The sequence below is a fragment of the Trifolium pratense genome, linkage group LG2 (assembly GCF_020283565.1).
Source record: "Trifolium pratense cultivar HEN17-A07 linkage group LG2, ARS_RC_1.1, whole genome shotgun sequence".
Classification (NCBI taxonomy): domain Eukaryota; kingdom Viridiplantae; phylum Streptophyta; class Magnoliopsida; order Fabales; family Fabaceae; genus Trifolium; species Trifolium pratense.
The window spans coordinates 21,615,381-21,640,439 of NC_060060.1; the positions used below are offsets into that span (position 1 = coordinate 21,615,381).

Below are 25,059 nucleotides of genomic sequence, written 5' to 3' on the forward strand. Positions count from 1 at the left end.
TCTTATATCAAAGATGAATAAAATCAGTAAAGCGTAGAGTATACGAGATTGAGAGAGGGAGAGAAGGAAAATAATTAATTCGCATCTGGTTGTTCGGTCTGTTTTGGTTACGAAGAGATAGATTTTTAGAGGCTTGCACCCGCCCGTATATGCAACCATTCATGTCCCGAGACCCGAGCCACACCCGACCAGATACTTTAATGTGTTGCGATTATATTAGTTTCGAATCGGGTCGCGGATCCCTGCTCGACCCTATACTGCATTATGATAGCATTTTTTAGAGACCTGGATTGTGAGTTCAATTTCTTGCTTCACAATTATTTGCAAACTCACAATCCAGATCTCTTAATTAGATAACACATTTATATACAAGAAACAAATTAATCATCTTTAATTGTCTGCACTGAAAATTAACTCTTTGATAGCATGAACTTGGTATATATGCACATATCTTGTTTGGAGATGGTCTTTGTGTCTTTCTACTACTAACATTGAAAATTGATATTAACACTAAATATGGTGATATTTTTTTTTTTTTTCTTCTTTCCACTAACATTGAGAATTGACAATAGTCGTAAATAGAGTGACATTTTATCTTCTTTCCTTAGCTATTTTTTCTATTCTCTTTGAACTTCTACATTTTTACAATTGAAAATTGATAACATTAATTACAATTACATATACCACTCATATTCCTTTTTCAAGTTCCTTTACCTTGAATTCTCTACCCTCTCAATCCATATGTATGAGGTTGAGTGTAGGTTGAGACAGAAAACAGAGATTGAGAGAGAGTGGAGGATTCAAGACATGAAAAAGAAATATGAATGATATATATGTTATTCTAATTAATATTATGAATTTCAAATTGCAAGCATGCCAAAGTCCAAGAGAAGAAGTAGCTTCAAAGAGGGAAGACAAAATGCCACTCTCTTTACGGCTACTGTTGGAACATTGTTGAACAAGTTAGCAACTTAGCTACTTGTATGATGAACTTGGCATAGATGTAAGAAAGGGAGACCGCACACAATGTCGAATATCACACGCGCGCGCCGCCGCCGTCCGTCCGGTTCGGGCCTGGGCTTGGTGATATCTTAATTTTTAATACTCAAAAGTGAAAAAAAATTAATTAAAAATTAATTTTCACTAAGTGTGCTTACCGTTTCAAATGCGCACATGTTTTGTGTGCTGAATGTCAAGTCAAACGGAATTGTTACCGTTATTATTTTGAACTCAGTCATAACTGAGATTCCTGAAATCATGGCCACGTTTTTGATGTGCTGGCCCTGATTCTCTCCCACTTCTTGCTCCACATCAGTTGCATTCTTTCCCTATAAATACACATCAGTTCTCACAATTATTTTTCACGTTAAAAAAACTGCAACTCTCTCTTCTCTCTCTCAATATTCTTACTTCAAATTATTTTTTCTTGTTGTTTCAGAGAAAGTGGTTTACCACTTCGAATTGATATTTGCATATCAATCTAGACTGGTTCGTAGTAACCATCGGAGGTGTTTTTCTGGCCGTTTTCTACAGTGCAGTAGTTAACGGTATTTCGCTTGAATTGGCTGTTTTATCCTGGGGACTTCACGGTTGATAGTCTACCTTGCACAATTTGGATAGTGCCGTGAAACGTCTTAAAGAGAGCGTATCGAACCGCGACTCGGCCGATAAATTCACAGTTGCTATTATTTTCAAAAACGATTTTCAAAACCGAAAAATAACAATTTTAAGACGTTTCAAACTATCATGGCAACTGAAGAAGTTATCGGTAATTCTGCTGTTGGTAATACTGAGAAACCGTTTATTTTTGAAGGTCTTCATTTCAAACGTTGGCAACAAAAAATGTTTTTCTTTCTAACTTTGAAAAAATGTGCCTACGTTCTGAAAGAGCCTATTCCTGTTGTTCCTGAAATCCCTGCTGCTTCTGGTTCAGGAACAAAGAACCAAACGGTTACCAACGGTGAAAAATCTGTGTCTGGTGAAAAAGATAGTGACACAGACCAGATAAGAGCCCAGGCTTTGCAAGCTGAAAAGGAAAAACAAATTTGGATCAGTCATGATTATGTTTGCAAAAACTACATAATTAATGGACTGGAAGATGACCTGTATGATTACTATAGAACATACAGTACTGCTCGTGATGTTTGGGAAGCATTGTCAAAGAAATATGATCCTGAAGAGGCTGGTGTGAAAAAATATGCTGTGAGTCGGTACCTGAAGTACCAGATGGTGGATGAAAGGTCTGTAGAGGTGCAGTCTCATGAACTCCAGAAAATAGCTCATGAGATAATAACAGAAGGTATGCCTTTAGATGAACAATTTCAGATTGCTGTGATAATAGACAAGCTGCCCCCTGGTTGGAAAGATTTTAAAAATCAGCTTCGTCATAAAACAAAAGAATTTTCCATCGAGAGTCTGATTACTCGTCTTCGCATTGAAGAAGAGGCTCGAAAACAAGATCAGAAAGAAGAAGAAAAAATTCTCGTTGTCTACAACAACAAAAAGAAATTCGGTGCGGCTCTGAAGCCTACGGGCAAACCTCTTAAGAATCAGAACCGCAATCAAAACCGGATTAAGAATGGGAACCCACCTAGGGCCCCATCTGTAAGGCAGCAACAGCCTCCACCTCCTCCTGTGAATGAATCTGGTGAATTCCTCTGTTTCAATTGCTGGAAACCAGGTCATGTAGCAAGAAAATGTAGAGGCAAGAAAAGGTCTAGACCTGCTGCTTTGAATGCTCAGGTAAATGCTACTGATGAAGCATATACTGCTATGCTCACCGAAATTAATATGGTCGGTGTAACTGATGGATGGTGGATAGATACTGGCGCCACTCGCCATGTCTGTTATGAACGTGCTATGTTTAAAACATACACGAGTGCTGAGAACAAGAAAGTGCAGATGGGCAATGCCCACACTTCTGATGTTGCTGGTGTTGGAGAAGTTCAGCTGAATTTCACCTCAGGAAAGACTCTGATTCTGAAAGAAGTTTTACATGTTCCTGAGATGAAAAAGAATCTTGTTTCTGGTTTTCTTTTGAATAAGGCTGGGTTTAGTCAGACTATTGGGGCAGACTTGTATACCATCACTAAGAATGGTACTTTTATTGGGAAAGGGTACGCCACTGATGGCATGTTTAAATTGAATGTTGATTTGAATTTGAATAAAATTTCTACTTCCGTTTATTCCTTGTGTGATTTTAATGTTTGGCATTCTAGACTATGTCATGTTAATATTCGCTCTATTCCAAATTTAAGTCACTTAGGATTAATTCCAAAATTAAATTTTGATAATGTAGAAAAATGTCAATTTTGCAGTCAAGCTAAAATCACTAAAAGCTCACATAAATCAGTAATTAGACAATCTGAACCTATGGAACTTATACATTCTGATATATGTGAATTAGATGGAACTTTAACTAGAAATAACAAACGCTATTTTATCACTTTTATAGATGACTGTTCTGATTATACATTTGTTTATTTAATGAAGAATAAAAGTGATGCATTTGATATGTTTAAAGTGTTTGTTAACAAAGTTGAAAATCAATTTAATACGAAAATCAAAAGATTTCGAAGTGATAGGGGAACTGAATATAATTCTAGTTTATTTAATGAATTTTATAAACAACATGGAATTATACATGAAACGACTGCACCATATTCCCCTAAAATGAATGGTAAAGCAGAAAGAAAGAATAGGACTCTTACTGAACTTGTCGTTGCTATTATGTTGAACTCTGATGCCGCTGCCCATTGGTGGGGGGAAATTATTTTGACTGTTTGCTTTGTATTGAATAGAGTCCCCAAGTCTAAAGAAATGATCTCTCCATATGAGACATTAAAGAAAAGGCAACCAAACTTGTCTTATTTGAGAACTTGGGGATGTCTAGCATATGTCCGTATTCCGGATCCGAAGCGAGTTAAACTTGCTAGTAGAGCCTATGAATGTGTATTCATTGGTTATGCTGCAAACAGTAAAGCATATAGGTTTTACGACCTGAATGCAAAAGTGGTCATAGAATCTGTTGACGCAGATTTCTATGAAAATAAATTTCCCTTCAAATCGAGAAATAGTGGGGGCACCGAACAGAGTAATATTCCTAAACAGAATCACATTCCTGTGATACCAAATATGGATAGCAATGATGAAGTAGAAACAGAACTCCGAAGGAGTAAACAAGTAAGAGTTGCTAAAGATTATGGGCCAGACTATGCGGCCTATACATTAGATGAAGATCCTACAAATCTTCAAGAAGCCTTGTCATCGATGGATGCTGATCTTTGGCAAGAAGCTATAAATGATGAGATGGATTCTCTTGAATCCAACAAGACATGGCACTTAGTAGACTTGCCACCAGGCTGCAAACCAATTGGTTGTAAATGGATTTTGAAAAAGAAACTAAAACCTGATGGTATTGTTGATAAATACAAGGCTCGCCTTGTAGCCAAGGGTTTTAGACAAAGAGAAAATATAGATTTCTTCGACACTTTTTCTCCTGTCACGAGAATTACATCCATTCGAGTACTTATTTCAATTGCTGCGATTTATAACTTAGAAGTACATCAAATGGATGTTAAAACTGCTTTTTTAAATGGTGACTTGGAAGAAGAAATCTATATGGAACAACCTGAAGGGTTTGTAGTACATGGCCAAGAAACTAAGGTCTGTAAATTAGAAAAATCTCTTTATGGTCTCAAGCAAGCACCGAAGCAATGGCATGAAAAGTTTGATAATTTAATGGTATCAAATGGGTTTAAACTCAACGAAAGTGACAAATGTATTTATTACAAGTCATATAACAACATTTGCACTATGATATGTCTCTATGTGGACGACATGCTCATCTTTGGATCAAACCTTTCTGCCGTAAATGCTGTGAAATCACTGTTGTGCAACAACTTTGATATGAAAGACCTTGGTGAAGCGAGTGTGATTCTAGGAATCAAAATCACTCGTTCTGAAAAAGGGATTTCCTTAGACCAATCTCACTATGTGGAAAAGGTTCTAAAGAAATATGGATACTTCGACTGTAAAACTGCGAATACTCCTTGTGACGCCAGTGTAAAATTATTTAAGAACACTGGTGATAGTATTAGACAGTCTGAGTATGCGAGCGTCATTGGCAGTCTTAGATATGTCACTGATTGCACTAGACCCGACATTGCATATGCCGTGGGACAGCTTTGCCGGTTTACCAGTAGACCTGGTAATGAGCACTGGGAAGCTATAAATAGAGTCATGGGATATCTTAAAAAGACCATGAACCTCGGATTACATTATCTGAGATTTCCTGCTGTACTTGAAGGGTACAGTGATGCTGATTGGAACACCTTGTCAGATGATTCCAAAGCAACGAGTGGCTTCATTTTTAGTATAGCCGGAGGAGCTGTATCATGGAAGTCTAAGAAACAGACCATCTTGGCACAGTCCACTATGGAGTCTGAGATGATAGCACTAGCAACTGCTAGTGAAGAAGCAAGCTAGTTGAGATGCTTGCTATCCGAGATTCCCCTATGGGAAAAGCCAATGCCAGCTGTGTTGATCCATTGTGATAGTACCGCGGCTATCGCAAAAATTGAGAACCGTTATTACAACGGTAAAAGACGTCAAATAAGACGAAAGCACAACACCGTGAGAGACTTGCTCACTAAAGGTGCTGTTAGAGTGGATCATGTACGCACTGATGATAACTTAGCCGATCCTTTGACGAAAGGACTAGCTAGAGAGAAAGTCTACAATACATCTGTTAAGATGGGACTAATGCCTACTATGAATTACTTATGATGGTAACCCAACCTAAAAGACTGGAGATCCCAAGAATTAGGTTTCAATGGGTAAACAACAAGTCATGAGTAATAGGGAATGAACATGCAAGTATAAGAAGCATGTATCCTGAAGTGAAAAAGGATGAGTTAATAAAACTCTTAATGAAATCTATACTCTGTGTCAGAGGAGTACCACACTTCAGGGGTACTTTAGATAGACTCACCTATATGAATGTGGAACTGAGGCCGGTTCCTATGGAGTTTATGGGGCGAACTCCTAGAACGTTCATGAAACTGGGATATACGTGCAGGGCCAGAAATGCACGGGCTAAGAAAACACCTTAGGAAAAGGTTATTTGCGGGTTTGAGAAAAATCTGAGATAGAGTTCAAGACAAGCGTCACTCTTGTTAAATCGGGCTCTTACTCGCTATGTAAAGGTTCAAGACAAGCGTCACCTTTGCTTATGCATAATCTTAAAGAAACGTTTATCGTTACTTCTGAAACAACTTTTTTAAATTCAAGTGGGGGATTGTTGGAACATTGTTGAACAAGTTAGCAACCACTACTACAAAAAAGAGTTTTAATAGCACCCATTTAATAGCGCTTATTGAAAAAGCGCTATTAAAACATAAGCCGGAGCCATTATTATAGCGCTTTTAGAAAAAACGCTGTTAAAGCCTCGAAACAAAGTACACTATAATAGCATTTTGTTAAAAACCGCTATTAAAGCCTTAAACGCACAGCTTTATAATAGCGCTTCTGAAAAAAGTGCTATTGAAGTTTATACCCTATAATAGCGCATTTTACGTAACCGCTATAGTAGATGAAATTGATAAATAAAAAATTGTCGTGCGTGGGTCTCGAACCCTTGACCCCTTGGTTGCTAATAATGATATAATATTTTTTTTTTACAAAATATAATATATTAATTAAATAATAATAATAATTTAAAAAAAAAAACTAAGATCTATCAAATTTTTGAACCTCCCAATCTCAATCCCACGATCTTCTAACCACTTCAAGCAAACATTGAACTCAAACCCTAGAAACAAAATCAATCTTCTTCTAGCTTCAAACCTAAAGGAATCGAACTTCGATAATAGTCGTTTCCCTGTAATCAAACTCAGAGCAATCGAAACTCAAAGATGTTGTTTTCCAAGAGAAATCGAAGTTAGAGCAATCGTTTCCCATTAATCGTTGGTCTTCTCCAATCACACTCGTCAATCCTAATATCCAAGAACCCAGAAACCACCGTGAACCCTATCCCATAATCCATAAATTCTCTTCTATCCAAGAACCTCAATCCAATAACCCACCGATTTAACTGTCGGAAGTCATACTCGTTCGTCGCCGTGCTCTTACAACTCAAACTGCCATCATTAAGGTATGTTTAGGATAAGTTACAGTATATGTGCGATATAACTCAAATTGCCAGCAGCCAACTCTGGTTTATATCTTAATGTGTGTATAGTGCATGTTGGAAATGTCTGGTAATTGCTCATGTTACTCTGAGTGTAGTAATTGCTACATGGGTAATAGTCTGTGCTTCAGTTGGAACATATTCATCTCTAATTTGTGCAGGTGCAGATGAGCTGACTTGACACCTTTAGAATTTTTTTTTCACAATCTTTAATAGTATGTGCCCCTGTATTTTTTTCACTTGTTGGTAGAGTTTAGAATTGTTGATTCAGTGTGTGTGTTTTGTGTGTGATTGTTCATTATTTTTTTGGATCCTAGTATTATACTTAGTTTCTTATTCATGGATTTTACAATCTTTTCGATTTCGTGTTAATTATACCAAGTGATTACTGCAAACTTATAAAGGGTATTATTTGGAGAAGGTAATTTCTTATTTTTTGTAATGGGTTTGTGTAGGAAGAGGGTTTATTGAAGGACCTCAATTCACAAGAAGGTGACAATGAAGATGTAAAGAGTTACGGTCAGACTTTATAATATGCAGATATTTATAATTATAAGTTATCATTAAGGGTTAATTTGTTTGGCAGGGTGGAGGGTAGGATTGAATTTTTCTGCTTTAGGCTGCTCATATATATTAGAGCATAACTTTGGCTTAATTTAATTTATTTGAGATCATTTGGCAAATGTAAAGTACTTTTCTAAAATCTTTTTTGGGAGCTCGAGATTCATTGAGTTTCTCACTTAGAGATGTTACTGACATTATTTATTGATCACACTTTAATCAAAACAGATGGATTATTCATCGCTTGTACTTTGTTTATTTGATATTTTAGGTGTTGGGGACTTTCATCACTGAATGGGATGAGGGAAAGGCTAACTGTGATATACTGCTTTCAACAAAGGAGTCTGCACGAATGTATGCAGAATGTCTGGCAGAGCTTGCTGTTCATTTAGGCTTCGATGGGTGGCTAGTATATATTTCGTCATCTCTCTGTGCTTATAAAGTTTCTCTTCTTGTCTATTTGAAATTTCTATTAATAATCTGTGTATCCTTTTCATTGTGGCAGGCTTTAAGAATAAAGCCATAAGATACATGTGTTAAAAGATTGACTAGTTCTATATCACAATATATGGTTTGGTACTTCTTTCTACAATTGATATCTTTTGTACATATGCTCCAGGTCTTGATCTGTCATTCCAGTGGAATAATTGATTAAATTAATAAGAAATTATTAAGTGTAATTATTACTTGTTTTGATCATTTTGGTTTTGTAGATTTGGCTCCAAAGCATATGAATCTTTTGAGTATATTGTTTCAAAAGTGCCCAGTCTAAGGCTTCATGAGCAATCAACGTACACCCAACAAAATGGAGTTCAAGCCAGGTATATGTATTTCCTTTCTAATTTTTGTCCGCATTTCATTAATTTTAGTTTAAACTTTGAACAATTGAAATATATTTTTGAGCAAAAAAGAAGACAGTGAATAGGTGTTTATGTATGTCCTACGATGTTTTCTCTCTAGGCCTCCCATGTATCTTTTATACCCCAAATATTCTAATTTTGTCCTTGCTAAAAACTTCGGTTCGCAAAAACCGAAGTTTTTTCTAGTTCAAATTCAGGGAAAATTCGGTTAACAGAAACCGAATTTTTTTTTTCAAGGCAAAAAAAAAATCGGTTCATAGCAACCGAAGTTTTTTTTGAAGGGCAAAAAAGTAAAATCCAAGGGGGAAGAACCATGGGGGGCCTAAAGAGAAAACATCATGTCCTACTGGTGTTTGCTTATTTCTGGTTTTTAACATGTTCAAAATCTGCCTCTGCTGCCTTGTTTCTAGTTTTTTAGTTGACAGTTTTTGCCCTCGACGTTGGATCGCTTATAAGTTGCCTGTCTTGGTGTTTTCTGGTGGTGTTGCGGCTGCGTTTGTCCTCTTGCTATGTGCAGCGACATTGCATTTTTGCTGCTAGTTTTTTATTTTTATTTTGTTGTAATGTCCTATATTGTTTATGAGATTTATAACTAGTTTTTGGATCAATATATGTTTTGGCCATTTAGAAATATATGATTCTAGTGTTATAGTCCAGTCAATATGGAGTCTTCGTTTGTATATGTTTTGGCCACTTAGTCTTGTGTGATTCTAGTGTCAATATTAGTGACTGGATTGTGTTGTAACAAATGGATTGTGACTATGTATTTGATTATGATTAATGAAAATCAAAGGTATTTATTTTTTAAATTCCAGAGAATGTCGAAAGCAAAAAAAAAAAAAAAAATGATGACATATGATAGCGCTTTTCGCACAGGCGCTATTAAAAGTTTACCCAGATTATTTTTAAAAACAGGACATATAATAGCGCATTTGTGACACGGTCGCTATTAAATATGTACATATGACAGCGTTTATAGAACAAAGCGCTATTAAAGCTCAGTTTCAAAAGATATCATGGGCAGTGTTAAACAGCATACTATAGCGCGTTTTACTAAAAGCGCTGTTAAAAGTGCACATTTGATAGCATTTTAAAACGCTATTGTAAGCATCCAGACTTATAATAGCGGTATCAGTAATAGCGCTTTAAAGAATTTGAAAAAGTTCACATTTAAGTCCCACATTGGATGGGTCACTACCTTTAGTAGTGTTTATATACCACAAAGTGGCAACCAAGGGTGTGCCCTTGGGGTACCCACTTTTGTAAGAAAGGGAGACCGCACACAATGTCGAATATCACACACGCGCGCCGCCGCCGCCGTCCGTCCGGCCTGGGCTTGGTGATATCTTAATTTTTAATACTCAGAAGTGAAAAAAAATTAATTAAAAATTAATTTTCACTAAGTGTGCTTACCGTTTCAAATGCGCACATGTTTTGTGTGCTGAATGTCAAGTCAAACGGAATTGTTACCGTTATTATTTTGAACTCAGTCATAACTGAGATTCCTGAAATCATGGCCACGTTTTTGATGTGCTGGCCCTGATTCTCTCCCACTTCTTGCTCCACATCAGTTGCATTCTTTCCCTATAAATACACATCAGTTCTCACAATTATTTTTCACGTTAAAAAAACTGCAACTCTCTCTTCTCTCTCTCAATATTCTTACTTCAAATTATTTTTTCTTGTTGTTTCAGAGAAAGTGGTTTACCACTTCGAATTGATATTTGCATATCAATCTAGACTGGTTCGTAGTAACCATCGGAGGTGTTTTTCTGGCCGTTTTCTACAGTGCAGTAGTTAACGGTATTTCGCTTGAATTGGCTGTTTTATCCTGGGGACTTCACGGTTAATAGTCTATCTTGCACAATTTGGGTAGTGCCGTGAAACGTCTTAAAGAGAGCGTATCGAACCGCGACTCGGCCGATAAATTCACAGTTGCTATTATTTTCAAAAACGATTTTCAAAACCGAAAAATAACAGCTACTATCAATTCCCAATGTTAGTTGGAAGAAGATAAGAGATCGACATCTTTTTTTTTGAACAAGAAAGATCGACATCTTTAGTGCTAATATTATTTCAAATGTTAGTGGGAGAAAGAGAAAATACCATATGCAAAAGAAATTCGTGCATAAGGTTGAATTCGTGGTATCAAGGAGTTAATTTCCAATACATGTACTTAGAGATGGTTTAACTGTGACCCCACTTGCGTAGGGGCGGGGCCAAGTTAATGTTAGAGGGTGCAATTGCACACCCAGAGGTTTAAAACTACACATACCATCCTATAGTTTTTTTTTTTTTTTTTCCATTTTGAACCCGCTAATATTTTGTTTTTGCACACCCCGACTCAACGGATCTATGAGAAGAAAATATAGGGAAGAAAAAACTTGAAGATAAAAAAGCATTAAAAAAATTAAGAAGAAATGTATAGATCTAAGAAAGGAACATAAGCAAATGGCGGCGGCCACTGTAAACATGATAGACATGATAGACAGTTCAAAACATGTGCATATCCAAGATTAGGAGAAACCTTTATTATGTTATACTCTCTGGGTAATGATCCATGAACATGTTATTTCTTTGAATGACGAAAAACAGAAGAATGTGTGCTGGACGCGGATGAATTACTAAAAATGTACCAAAGTATAATAAATATTAGGTACAAAGAACAGGAAAATCTCCATCGCAGATAGCCAAAGACATGAGAAGGAATTTTTTTATGTCAGCAGAAGAAGCCCAAGCCCACGAAATTGTTGATATGGTCTCGACAGATCTATGAGAAGAAAATACAGGGAAGAAAAAACTTGAAGATAAAAAAGCATTAAAAAAAATTAAGAAGAAGGACGTATAAATCTAAGAAAAGAACATAAGCAAATGGCGGCGGACACTGTAAACATGATAGACAGTTAAAAACATGTGCATCTGCAGTTGTTAGTACTTATTAATATTTAGGGTTTCAAGCAATGATACAACTCATAAATAATTTGTCCCTCTATACCAACAATAAATTGATCCAAGTGGTAAGAGTCTTGGTCTCCTTAAACATGTGGTCAAAGTAGGCATGGCAACAGAACCCGTACCCGCGGGTACCCGCCCGAACCCACCCGAGTTTGACGGGGAAAAACCGATTTGACCGGGTTTGGGTTCGGGTTTGGGTTTTCCCCGATTACAAAACATGGGAATGAGGCGGGTAACGGAGATATTGGTACCCACCCCGAACCCGTCCCCGAACCCGCCCGTTTATATAAAATTACTATATTACCCATATTTATTTATAATGTCACAAATCATATAACTCATCTTCTCGCTTCCCAATTCCCACTTCACGTCTTTGCCACTTCCCACCTCCACCTAATTCTCTTTCTCACTTCCAATAATTTCACTTCCCAACAAGCAGTAATGATTCATTCTCTCTCAATTCCATTCCAAACTTTTCAAGTTCTACACATCTTATATTGCTATGTTTCATTTATGGTTTTGATAATTTTGGTTTGATATTTTGGAATATCATTTAATTTGTATGTTTAATGCATTGAAATTTTGGTTTGTACTTTATTATTTGAAATTTTTTGTATTGTATGTATGTCAGCGTTCGGGAAAATTTTGGGTTCGGGTAAGGTTCAGCAGGACAGGGCAAGGTTCGGGGATACCCGAACCCATTTGGGTAAACCCGAACCCATTTGGGACGGGGTTTGGGTTCAATTTTTCATCCCCGTCGGGTAATGGGCGGGGAACGGGTATTTATCAATGATTCGGGTATGGGGAACGGGGAAGGTAAAAACCGTACCCGCGGGTACCCATTGCCATGCCTAGGTCAAAGGTTCGATTTTTGACTCATGCGTAAGGAAAAAATTCGGTTGGGAGGGAAGAATCCACGAACGCGTCAAATAACTTGGTTTCAGTTTATTTTAACCAAAAAGAAACAATCTGCCTCTCAGTTGCCATATTCAACTCATTCTGACCCAAAAGTAACAATCTTAAAAGCCACACCAATATTGCCAACCTCTTGTTCCCTTGCGTTTCTTTTCCTGAAAAACATTTTGGCATAGAACGGTAAACTTTATCTAATCTTTTTTATATAATCATTTTACATTTATCTATGTTCTAGCGGATTGTTGGTAAACCTCAAATGCCAAACATTGTTTTTTTCTTTCCCAATTGACAAAAAACTGTCATCGCAAAAAGGAAGAATGAATTCTCTCAATTTCTTTTTTCTCAATTTTCACATCTCAACTATCAATCAACTTTCCTCCATCTCTTTTAAATTTAAATATTGTTTTATATTTATGATTTAATGGTCAATTATTCATATTATTTCCTCAATTTATTTTTCAACTTGAGAGAATCATCTCTCGCAAGAAGGAAAATTGAGTCTTTTTGCGACTATTAGAAGACTAACTTCTTAGACTCTACAAATGACTTCCCTTCTCTAATCATAATTTTTATCACCAAATTAAGTTCACCTAGTGTCTATCCAAAACCGAGTTTTACTTGAATAAGCTGTCAGGCGAGAGGTAATGGCAGAGTGTGAAAAATACTTTGACGGTGTCGAACATGATTTTTTTATTTTTTTATTTTTATATAAAATTTAAGAAAATAGCACACAAGTGGTGGGTGAAGGTTTTAAATTGTGGTTCACATCCGTAATTATAACTGCATCGTAACCGCATCAGACGATTTTAGCCATGTTCCTTCGATTTTTCTCACAAAAAAAAAACATTTATGAAACTCAAATTCTAATGAGTGTCAAATCTAATGAAAAATCTTACTTTTAACACTTTATCAACCGTACATTCGAATAAGTGGCATAGTAATGTTATTCTATATAGTCTGTGAAATTTCAAAATAATTTCACACCGCAACAATCATATTGCGCGTTGCACCCATAATAATCGCAATTACACCCACCACAACTGTTAGTTATGAATATGACTTCATCGTGTTAGTTAGTAATGCACAAAGATAATTGAAGTACATACGTACTTGTATATCTAATTAAAGAACAATATATAAATAGATTGATGAATTAAGCATAGGGTTGGTTGGTTGGTTCCTACGTACTCTCTCCGTCCTAAAATACAAGCAAAAATTGGTTAATAAAACTGAATGTATTTGATCTAAATCATTAACCAAATAGTATATTAAGTTTCTTTGATTCACATTTGCTTTTATTTTAAGACAAGGAAGTACTTGCCAATTTGATTATTCTCGGTCTGTCGACAATTTTGTTTATAAAGTATAAAGGAGGGAGTATGTAACAGTGGAATTGACTCAGTGTGGCTAAACTTTGTGAATATTGATCCTATATTTTATTTATGGCTTTGTCCTCAACCTTGGAAGTAGAGTTGTCAAAATGGGCGGCCCGACCAAATTCGGGCTGGTCCGACTTCGGGCTAAAAAGTCTGGATAAAAAACGGGCTACCAAAATTAGTGCCCGAGCCCGGTCCGGTACGGGTTGTCGGGCCGCCCGGTTTATTTTTTTATTTTTTATTTTATATTTAGTTCTCAAATTCAACATTATAAATATGATCAATAATTTTCGCGCGTCCTATTTTTACTCATCCGCTACTTATATATATATATATATATATATATATATATATATATATGAGTCAGGATCCGTTGACACCAACTAGTTTGACACCAAATGTTACACCTCTCAATAACGTTTTAACCGATATAAATTTTATAAAATCCACCGTTGGATTGAAAGTTTACATCATATAGATCATTTGTGTAAAATTTCAGACAAATCCAAAATCATTTGATATGCTATTGAGACACATAAAGATTAACGGCATTTAAAAAAATACAAAAACCGTTAATTTTGATGTATCTCAATAACATATCAAATGATTTTGGATTTATTTGAAATTTTACACAAATGATCTATAACTTTCTCGCGCGCCCTATTTTTAGTCATCCGCTACTTATAAGTTTCTTGCGCGCCTTATTTTTACTCATCCGCTACTTACGAGTTTCTCGCGCTCCCTATTTTTACTCAACCGCCACGTACAAGTTTCTCGCGCGCCCTATTTTAACTTATCCGCTACCTACGGGTTTCTCGGGTGCCTTATTTTTACTCATCCGCTATTTAAGTAGCGGAGGTGTTTTATAATTTATATTACGAACTATGTTCAAATTCATCCAAAACAAATTATTTATATTTATTTTATTTTTTTCGGGTTTGTGGGCCGCTCGTGGCCGATTCGAGCTAGCCCATATTTTAATCGGGCTTTATCGAGCCGGGCTAAAAAGCCCGAAAATAATTCGGGCTAGGATTTTTAAGGCCCGAGCCCGAAAAAAATTGGACTTGGCGAGCCGGCCCATACGGACTAGCCCATTTTGAGAAAATTTCTCAACGCACCTCAACATTTCTCCCCCACTCCCTAACGCACCTAAAAAAATTCGGAAAATACGTTTCGAACTGTTTTTTAGTGTAAAATTTACACTATAAAAAATTCGGAAAACGTTTTCCGAATTTTTTGGGAAGTGGGGGAGAAAGTGATGAGTGGGTGCGTTGAGAAATTTTCCCATTTTGACGTCAACTTGGAAGTATCTTTAGTTCCTGGTTGGTTCGCTGCATATTCCTAATGTTGACTAGGAATAGGTACGTTTGGTTTTTTTCTTTATTCGGTAAGTTGACTAGTAATAGTCGTACTTTTGGATTTTTTTTTGGATTATTCGGTAAGTATACCCAAGACGGGTGGATTAGTGCACTCTCTCTATGATAAAATAAGCAAAATGCAAAAACACAATTAGAGGAGTATACATAACTATGAAGTCCCGATACATGATACGATACCGATACAATACGACACCGATACGGTGATATAGGAAAATATTCAAAATTCTCGATACGATACAGCCGCGATACGTTATTTAAAAATTAAATTTAAAATTAAATATATATAAATGCACAATATACAAACATAACTAAAATCGATAATGATAAAAAATCAACATTCAAATTACTCAAATTGAGCAAACAAGTAACATTTACATATCTTAAGTTAAGTATTATCCAAAAAGGGAGCGTGATGAATAATTTAACTGGTTAATTAGTTGAACTAAGACTTAAGGAGTTGGAGATCCAAGGTTCAAGTCTTGACAAGGAGAATAACTAACATAACAATATAATATACTAACAATTTGCTTATAAAAAAAATACGTACTACCCAAAGAAATAGTTGGTAACATCATACTCTAACATTCAATACTTAAGAGAAAACACGAATTGTATTAGTATCCTTTCCTACGTTTTCATCATCAAAGAGCATTAATTGTCAGATACTTTTTCGATACGTGTATCAGAGAAGTATCCGACACGTATCGATTATATATTTTTTTAAAAATAATATTAATTTCCGATACTTTTCCGAAATGTGTATCGGAAAATATCAAACGAGTATCGGTATTAAATACATATCGAACACGATAGTTCGTTATTTTTAGAGTATAGGAGGACTTCACATATACATCTCTAAAAAACTACATTCCAAAAAAGTGAGGAAAGAAAAACAAAGCAAGTGCTGCAACTAGCTAGCTATAATTAAATATTAAATTATAAGAGTGGGGAAAAGCATCTTTGAATGAACAAAAAACAGTGGGCTATTAAATAACAAGACATATACCCCAATTCCAAAAGTTTGTGGAAAAATCCAACCAAGTGAACAACCAACTAGTTGAATAAAACAAAACTCGTAGCAAACCAAAACATCTTTTGATCAAAAAACAATGTACCCAATTCCAAAATGAACAAACTAACTAGCTATGAAATATTCAATTAAATAAACTACTTGCAAGAAGCACACACGAAAGAACTTGAACAGAGTTTTAAATAAATAATGGTTAAACATTTCTTTAGTACATTGAACAATACAATAAATAATGGTTCCAACCCCTCCTGATGGTAGTTGCGGGTATCGAACCGTGATCCTCCTTGCTAAGTACAACGACAATCACCAATACACCAACCAACTATTCGCTGAGATAATCTATTCGTTCTATGTAAATCTGTGTACTCTAATTATGCAAAGATGCGTCACTGTCTGTAAAAGTTACATTATTTTAGTTCATTGAACAATACCCTATTAATGCACATTCTGGTCATAATCTGGATAAGTACACAACAAACACAAGGTATATGACAAATTTCGAAGTTGTATATAAAGGACCAACCTTAACTCACATTTCTCAAATCACAAACAGCAATATCACAATTAGTACTAATTAACAATGAAAATGAGAACCCAAAAAAACCCTTACATTCCTCTTTTTACTATCTTTTCTATTTGCACAAATCTCTGAATCCGCCCTTCCTAAGTTTCTTTCTCCTGATGCCTTAAATGGTTTTCTCAAGAACAATAAATTTTCATTAGCTGAAATAAGAAAGAAATACGATTCCTTTCTTAAAATACCAAGAAAATCAGATGGGCGCAGCATTGATTTTACTAAGCTGAATAAAAATGGCGAGAAAATTAGAGCGCGTTTGGAGAAAACCCAAGAGCGTTTGGAGCAAGCCCAAGACGTCTACGATGCCATACAAAATTTACAAAACTACGGCTTCTTAAACACTTCCTTATTGCAATCAAATCCCCCAGATAAATTGGAAATTACTGATCTACAATCTGCAATGAGCAGAATTCAGGAAAATTTCAATCTCACTAAAGGAAAGTTCGATCAAGATACAATTAATATCATTTCAAAGTCACGTTGTGATTTTCCTAACAAGATCAATGGAACCAACACATTAACAAAATTAATCAACAAACAAATATCGCTTAAACTGTGGTGGAGGAATGAGAAGAAAAACATCGTAACATATGCTTTTGGCAATAATGTTCCAGTAAATGTCAAGTATTTGTTTCAAGCCACGTTTATGAAAAGTTGGTCGAAGAAGTTGATGATCAACTTCATAGAGACGAAATCGTTTAAGGATTCGGATATTCTTATAGCGTATGTTAAGGTTGATGCAAAAGGTGGAGTGGTGGGGAGTTGGAAATGTATATTTGGATAGAGAGGAGCAGTGGTCGTTGTCGAGCGAGAGAATGATGCGAAAGTCATGAATAACATGGATTTAGAATCTGTTGTGATCCACATGAAATTATAAGTTAATAGTATTATGGAATAAAAGTTACTTCATAAATTTATCGTGCATAAGTGAAACAAGTCTTTTACAATGCACAAATTTGTTTTAATAATCAATAATTGTTGTGTGTAATAATAAGTAAGAATGTAAAATGATTTTATTTTTCACTCGGTGTATGTTAATCTTTGAATTGATTACTTTTGTGAGAAATTGTTATTTTGATGAATTTGTAATGTAATTTTTCTTGTTTTTGTTTCTACATTAATATTTTATAATCTCTCTATTTATTATCTAATTTCTATCGAATGAATTCTTTCTATTTAACAAATTAATATTTGTTACTTTAAGACATTAATCTAAATCAAGACATTTGGTATAAGTGGTTAACGAACTCAACCTAGCATTGAGCTCAAGTGGTTAATGAACTCCACCTAAGAAGAATTGTTTGGGAGAACCAAAATTCGATAGTAAGAATAATTCGATAGTAGGAAACGGATAGTAGGGATTATTTTGTGAACCCGAGTTCAATAGTAGGAAACGGTCATCAATAAAGAAAATGCCACATAAGCCATCCGTTAATTGACAAGATGAAAACATACGGTAGGGACCAAATGTAGTAACGGAAAAAAAGTGTAGGACATTTTTACACCATAAAAAAAAGTAGGAACTATTCTTGACTATAGCGTAAAATATAGCGATTAAAAACATATTTAATTCATGCTCCACCTAAGGCTAAACATCTTTTATGGAGTATTAGTAAAGGTTGTTTACCAACTCGTATGAGGCTTCAAGAAAGGCACGTACATTGTCCATTATCATGTCCGATTTGTATCCATGACAACGAAGATGATTGGCACGTATTATTTGGTTGTGTTACTAGCATTCATGCACGTCAGGCAGCAGGGCTGGAGCATATTTTACAGCCACTGTTGCAGCAGCATGGCCATGTCAAAGACATCATTCATGCGTTATGCAATTCTGCAAACAAAGAGACAGCAGGTATCTTTGCCATGCTAATTTGGGTGGTGTGGCATAATAGAAATAACAGAGTTTGGAACGTCACGCACGAACCGGGACGTGATTTAGGATTCAAGGCTCGCCATCTTTGGGAGGAATGGCACTCGGTCCAGAGTTTGCAGCAAGGGAACCGAATTGAACATATGCAGCAACAAGCGTGCTGGCAAAAACCAGATTTTGGTTGGTATAAGTGTAATGTTGATGCGAGTTTTCACAAAGAGCTTAACGAGACTAGCACAGGGTGGTGTGTGCGTGATCACACATGAGACGATTTGTACTAGCAGGGACTACTTGGATGGAAGCTGCCCCATTATAGAAGGGGAGTCCATAGCCTTACTTGAAGCTTTAAGAACATTGGAACAAAGAGACATATCTCAAGTTATTTTTGAGACGGATTCTAAAAGCATGGTGGATGCAACTCAACATTTACATGGCAGTAGTTTCGAGTTTAGCTCTTTCATATGTCTTATTAATAATATATTGTTATGCAATCCAAAAACTTTATGGTTAAGTTTATTAAGCGGCAAACGGACAATATTGTCATACACTTGCTAGGGCGGCCTTGTCTTGGTCTAAACGCTGTATCTTTGAGACATTATCACTTTGTATTACTCCTATTTTGAATAATGAAATGATATAAATTATTAATTGTAAAAAAAACATATTTAACCATAATTATTACAATGACTTATATTTAGATGTAATTTTTCTTTCTCAAAAAATACTTACTATTAGGTTAGGAACGGAGGAAATAGATTTATTAATCTAATTACGGCCAATTCTAACATGAATAAGTGCATCAAGTTGTGCATGGTGCACAAGTAGCGATTTATATTATAATCAATACGAATTTTACAAAATTCATCGTTGGATTGAAAGTTTGTATCATATAGATCATCTATAAAAATTTTGAATTTTTTTGAAAATCATTTACTATGTCATTGAGACTCATCAAAATTAACGGTATTCAATAAAAAGCCATAAACCGTTAATTTTGATGGGTCTCAATAACATATCAAATGATTTTTAAAAAAATTCAAATTTTTTATAGATGATCTATATGATATAAACTTTCAATCCAACGGTAGATTTTGTAAAATTCGTATTCGTTATAATATAAATAGCTACTTGTGCACCATGCACAACTTGATGGAGTTGTTCATGTAATTACATATTAAAACGGAGTTTCTTTAAGCAAGCGTGGAAATTTCCCTGTCCTTAACCTATAATTCTCTTAATCTACCCATTAAATAGTCGGACCTAATTAGTAAGGTATGATAAGTAACTATTCTCATTCTATTTTATCATATGTCTCTCTTGCATAAACTTTTTTTTTTCAACAAAGGGGCTAAGCTCCAAGAAAATTAACTAGTAAAAATAGTATATGCGGGAGGAAATTAAAAAGTTCTATAATTTGAAGATATGAAAACGTTTTGTCATCATGGACACTTCACGTCAATAATAAGCTTGACACATCAGTTAAAAATTGACGAAATTGATTTCGGTGACTAAAATTCAGAAAAATCTAAAATAAGGGGATCATAACTTCAGGTTTTTCAAAATATGGATAAAAAAGTTGGCTTGTAAAATAAGGATCAAAATTTCAAAATTTTTAAAATAGGGGATAAAAAAGTTGGCTTTTAAAATAGGGGATCAAAAGTTCAAGTTTTTCAAAATAGGGGATCAAAAGTGCATTAAAGCCTATTAAAAATAAGTAAATTAGCTAACTCTTAAATATTCAATTAAAAGAGTTTGGAAAAACATCTTTGAACAAAAAAAAAATTAAATAACCAAACATAAGGATGAGATGGATAACTCAACTGTTTAAACTAGTTGAGCTAAGGATTAAAGAGCAAGAGGCCCAGACAAAAGAAAAAAATTAACATAATATTGTAATACTAACAACTAACGTCGTTGCTTATAAAAAAAAGGAGACATATACCCAATTCCAAAAAGATCCACATGCTAGCTATGAAATATTCAATTAAAATTAAATTAACCACTTGCAAGAAGGCCAATAAAAAAAAAACTCTTGCAAGAAGCATACACGAAGCCTTCATAAAAAACAAATTTTCTCTCAAAATAAAAAATAATACTCAAAGCCTTGCTTTGTTTACTAAACCTCAGAGCCTTTTCTATACCCGAAAATAAAAATCATTTTTTATTAACTTTACATTTTTTCTAAATCGCTTACACCCCTAATATAGGGCCTCTTAAAAAAGTCTTAAACATGAGAGTTTTAAAAAATAAATATAGGATAGTAGTATTAGTAAATTAGAAGATATAAAAATTAATTATATTAAATGGAAATTCCGGTGGAAAACAGGGGCTGCCCTATGTCATGTGCAATGATATAGGGCCTCTTAAAAAAGTCTTAAACATGAGAGTTTCAAAAAATAAATATAGGATAGTAGTATTAGTAAATTAGAAGATATAAAAATTAATTATATTACAGGAAATAGTAAGGTCCACAAATCAAGCCCAATAGAAAGATTTAATGGCTTAATTAACATTGATAGCAATTGAGAATCATTTCTTGGAGGACCACTACAAGAAAACCTCAAATTACGAATAGAAGTTAGTGGCAAAAAATTCCGCCACAAAGTTACTCACAAAATTTTCTGCCATAAAATAATAAAAATCCGCCAGTAAATGTTTCCGCCATAAAATAATACGAAGACTTGATTGATGAATTTGTTTAAAAAAATGTTAGAAGAATGAATCGTTTTAAGTAGATAAAAGATATTTTGTTGTTTTTTTTGACAGAAAAGATATTTTGTTGTTATTATTAGACTATGAATCATTTTTATATTAATTACACGAATAAGAATGATTATTTTTTTTATTAATGAACCACTTTTATATTTTGCACAAAATCTCCAAAAACTCGAAGACACCTTGGTGAAAAAGATCTACTTACTCAAATTACTCTACAAATACAAGACTCTAATGGTGCCACTAGAGGAGTATATACAGACTCTAAAAAACTACATTCCAAGAGTGTGGAAAAACAGGTAGTATTTAGCATGGTCAAGCAATAAAATTAAACATTTTAATTTTCAATACATTAATTTAATGTAATTTTATAAAAAAATATTCCATTATTTAGGAAAATAACATGTGGCATAAGACACATATTAAGAATATAATTGTAGTAATACTTTGTATTATTTAATATGTTTAAAGAGGAGCCCAATAATACACGTTAACATGTACCTAAAAATGAAGCTGGATCTCTTTATTTTGTACTCTTTCCATTTTCTTCGTTAGTGAATAGTTTTAGAAATATAAATGCAAAAAATATGACATTAAATGAGTTAAAATATCTTTTATATATCCTAAAATTTTAAAAAACTTTAGTAATAGAAGAAACAAAAATTATAAAAAATGGGGAGATTTAAAAATTATACAATAACACCAATCGTTAGTTGATTCAGTGGTGATCGATCCCCGGTCCAACAATTACGATTGGGAAGGGAGCTGAAATCACCTAATACCAAAATTGAACTTTGAACCAGATAAGGGCTTGTTTGACCTAGCTTTTTTTAGAGCTTATGCAAATAGCTTATGCAATTTTTATATATTATCATAAATTTGTTAAGGTAGTTTATGATAAAATAACTTATAAACTTATAATTTTCACTGGTATAAACTTATAAAATAATATAAAACCTAATTTATATTGGATAAACTATTTGCATAAGTTCTAAAAAAATTGGGGCAAACGGACTCCAAACGGATGATAATAGCGTAATAATTATGTCACTTTTTAATGCAAAAGTTGCGTCACATTATTTTCGTACATTGAACAATACCATATTAATGCACGTTCTGGTCCTAATCTGAAGTCTGAAGAGAGTCACCACAAAGAAACACAAGGTATATGACAAATCTCCAACTTGTATATTATGATGAAAAGTTTTTTCCGTGGTTCCGGTCATTCTTTGAGCTGTGGTCACTGTTCAGCAGTCTCTCTCGTGTCTGCTTCTTGCAAGTGGTTTTGATATAATTTAAGCTTATATATGAAAATGATTTCTAGAAATATGTAGTTCTTGTAAAAAAAATTATAATATCTGTACTATTTTCATATTTTTTTACCATGATATTAATACAAAGTTTCCACTGTCGTTAATAATGACTAATTTTCGTTGGAGAACCTATGGAGTACACAAGTTGAATTATCCCCACCCAACCGAATTTTCTTACTACATGCTTAAGGAAAACAAAAAAAACTCTTACCATTTACCGTTACTCGTTAGTAAAAGTTACATTACTTTAGTTCATTGAACAATACCCTATTAATGCACATCCTCTGTTAAGAAGTCCCACATCGGTTGAGAGATGACCTGACTAAGTGTTTATAAACTGGAGACAATCCTCACCTTACAAGCCAGTTTTGTAAGGATGAGTTAGGCCCAATATTCAATTCTAAGATGGTATCAGAGCCTCTCCAAGATCCGTTGGGCCACCCGATATCGGGCCACCTACCATTTATATCCGCGTACCAAGCCAAATAGCGCTAAACGCGAGGGTGTGTGTTAAGAAGTCCCACATCGGTTGAGAGATAGCCTGACTAAGTATTTATAAGGTTGAGTTAGGCCCAATACTCATTTTCTAAGATCCTCTTACTCCTAATCTGGACAGTACACCACAAACACTAGGTAGGTGTATGACAAATCTGGAAGTTGTATATAAAGGACCTATCTTAACTCACATTTTCTCAAATCGATCCCAAACAGCAATATCTCACAATTAGTACTAAAACAATGAAAATGAGAACCCAAAAAACCTTTACTTTCCTCTTGTTACTATCTTTTCTATTTGCATATCATGTCTCTGTATCCGCCATTTCTTATGAACCCATAACTAGTTTTTTCAAGAAAATCCCTTCCTTTCCTAAAAAAGTCAGCATTGATTATGAAAAGATGACTGAATATCTCAAGAAAGCTCAGGAACCAATAGATCCAAAGAATTTCAAAGACTACGTCGATATAATAGAAACTTTAGAAAACGACGGCTACTTAAACACTTCCTTTTTGAAATCATATATCCCAGATAAATCGGAAATTTCTCTCCAATCTGCAATAACCAAAATTCAGGAAAATTACAATCTCCCAGTTACTGGAAAGCCAGATCAAACTACAATTAATTACATTTTAATGCCACGTTGTGATGTTCCTGACATCATCAATGGAACCAACACAGTGACTAAATTTGTCAACCAATCAACTTCGTTTAAACCATGGTGGAACAATGACAAGAAAAACTTAACTTATGCTTTTCTTCCTAAGAATGAAGTTCCAGACACCATTAAGTCATTATTTCAAGACGCGTTTAACCGTTGGTCAAACGTGACAAAGTTGAACTTCACAGAGACTATGTTGTTTAATCGTTCGGATATTCGTATAGGGTTTTTTAACCCGGATGCAAAAGGTAGAGTGGTTGGGGGCACTTATATAAGGAATAATACGGGCCGTGTACTTATATATTTGACTAAAGAGATTTTGGTGAATCTTGAATCGGTTGTGATGCATCAGATTGGTCATTTACTAGGGTTGGGGCATTCTCCTGTGGAAGAGGCTATTATGTATCCGATTATGTTACCAAAAAAGAAGATTGAACTGGTAAATGATGATTTGCAGAAAATTCAACAAATCTATGATGTTAATAAATCCTCCTCGAATCTTGTTGAATCCTCTGCAAATCATCAACACTCAACGGCCCTTAACATAGTTCTTGTTCTTGGTTTGACTAGTGGCTTCCTTGTTACCAGACTTCTTGATGTGTGTATGTTTTATTGTTAGCTTACTTGAGTACTATGAAATTGTAAGTTACTAGTATTATGTAAAATATGGCAAGTTTATAGGTACAAGTGAGATTAACTTTTCACCATGCATAAGATTGTTTTGATGATTAGATCAACAAGTCTCATCATTGGATCAAATGAGATGTGACGTACGTGACATATTGATTTAATGTTGAGACCTATTGATGTTGTGATAAAAACAAGACTTAATTAGTCTATTGGTCCCTTAAAGACATTTCAGGTTTCACATTGGTCCCTTAAAGAAAAAAAGGTCTGGATTGGTCCCTTAAAGAAAAAAAAGCCCGGATTGGTCCCTTAAAGACATATATGTTTGCCATATTGGTCCTTTCCGTTAAATTTTAACTCCAAATATAACAAAAAATTACAATGGTTAAAATTTTAAAAATTAATAAGATTTTTGGTGGACCACTTACACTTAATGACATCCACAATTCAGTCAATTAAAACTAACGTTTTTTGTAAAAATTGACGGAAAGGACCAATGTTAGAAGCGGATGTGTCTTTAAGGGACCAATCC

The 25,059-nt window shown here is 34.6% G+C and overlaps 1 protein-coding gene and 1 long non-coding RNA gene across 4 annotated transcripts; both read left to right on the forward strand.

Moving 5' to 3' along the window:
- The first annotated feature begins 6,722 nt into the window (after positions 1 to 6,722).
- On the forward strand, positions 6,723 to 9,459 carry LOC123906815. 3 transcript variants are annotated; one of them, XR_006809031.1, is made up of 5 exons: positions 6,725 to 7,153; positions 7,645 to 7,708; positions 8,022 to 8,159; positions 8,256 to 8,571; positions 9,021 to 9,458. It is a non-coding gene; the product is annotated as an uncharacterized LOC123906815 (long non-coding RNA). The 3 variants fall into 3 exon arrangements; XR_006809032.1 differs by having other exon boundaries at positions 6,723 to 7,153; positions 7,645 to 7,702; positions 8,022 to 8,571; positions 9,021 to 9,459; XR_006809030.1 differs by having other exon boundaries at positions 6,724 to 7,153; positions 8,022 to 8,571; positions 9,021 to 9,459.
- Positions 9,460 to 23,418: 13,959 nt separating this feature from the next.
- Positions 23,419 to 24,680, forward strand: LOC123906816 (metalloendoproteinase 2-MMP-like). The gene has a single exon (XM_045956831.1). It carries the CDS (start codon positions 23,482 to 23,484, stop codon positions 24,517 to 24,519), a length of 1,038 nt encoding a protein of 345 aa, XP_045812787.1. The 5' UTR covers positions 23,419 to 23,481; the 3' UTR covers positions 24,520 to 24,680.
- The last annotated feature ends 379 nt before the right edge of the window (positions 24,681 to 25,059 follow it).

Bases quoted from the DNA above. Each gene is read 5' to 3' on its own strand.
- LOC123906816 (XM_045956831.1), top strand. From the start codon at position 23,482: ATGAAAATGAGAACCCAAAAAACCTTTACTTTCCTCTTGTTACTATCT.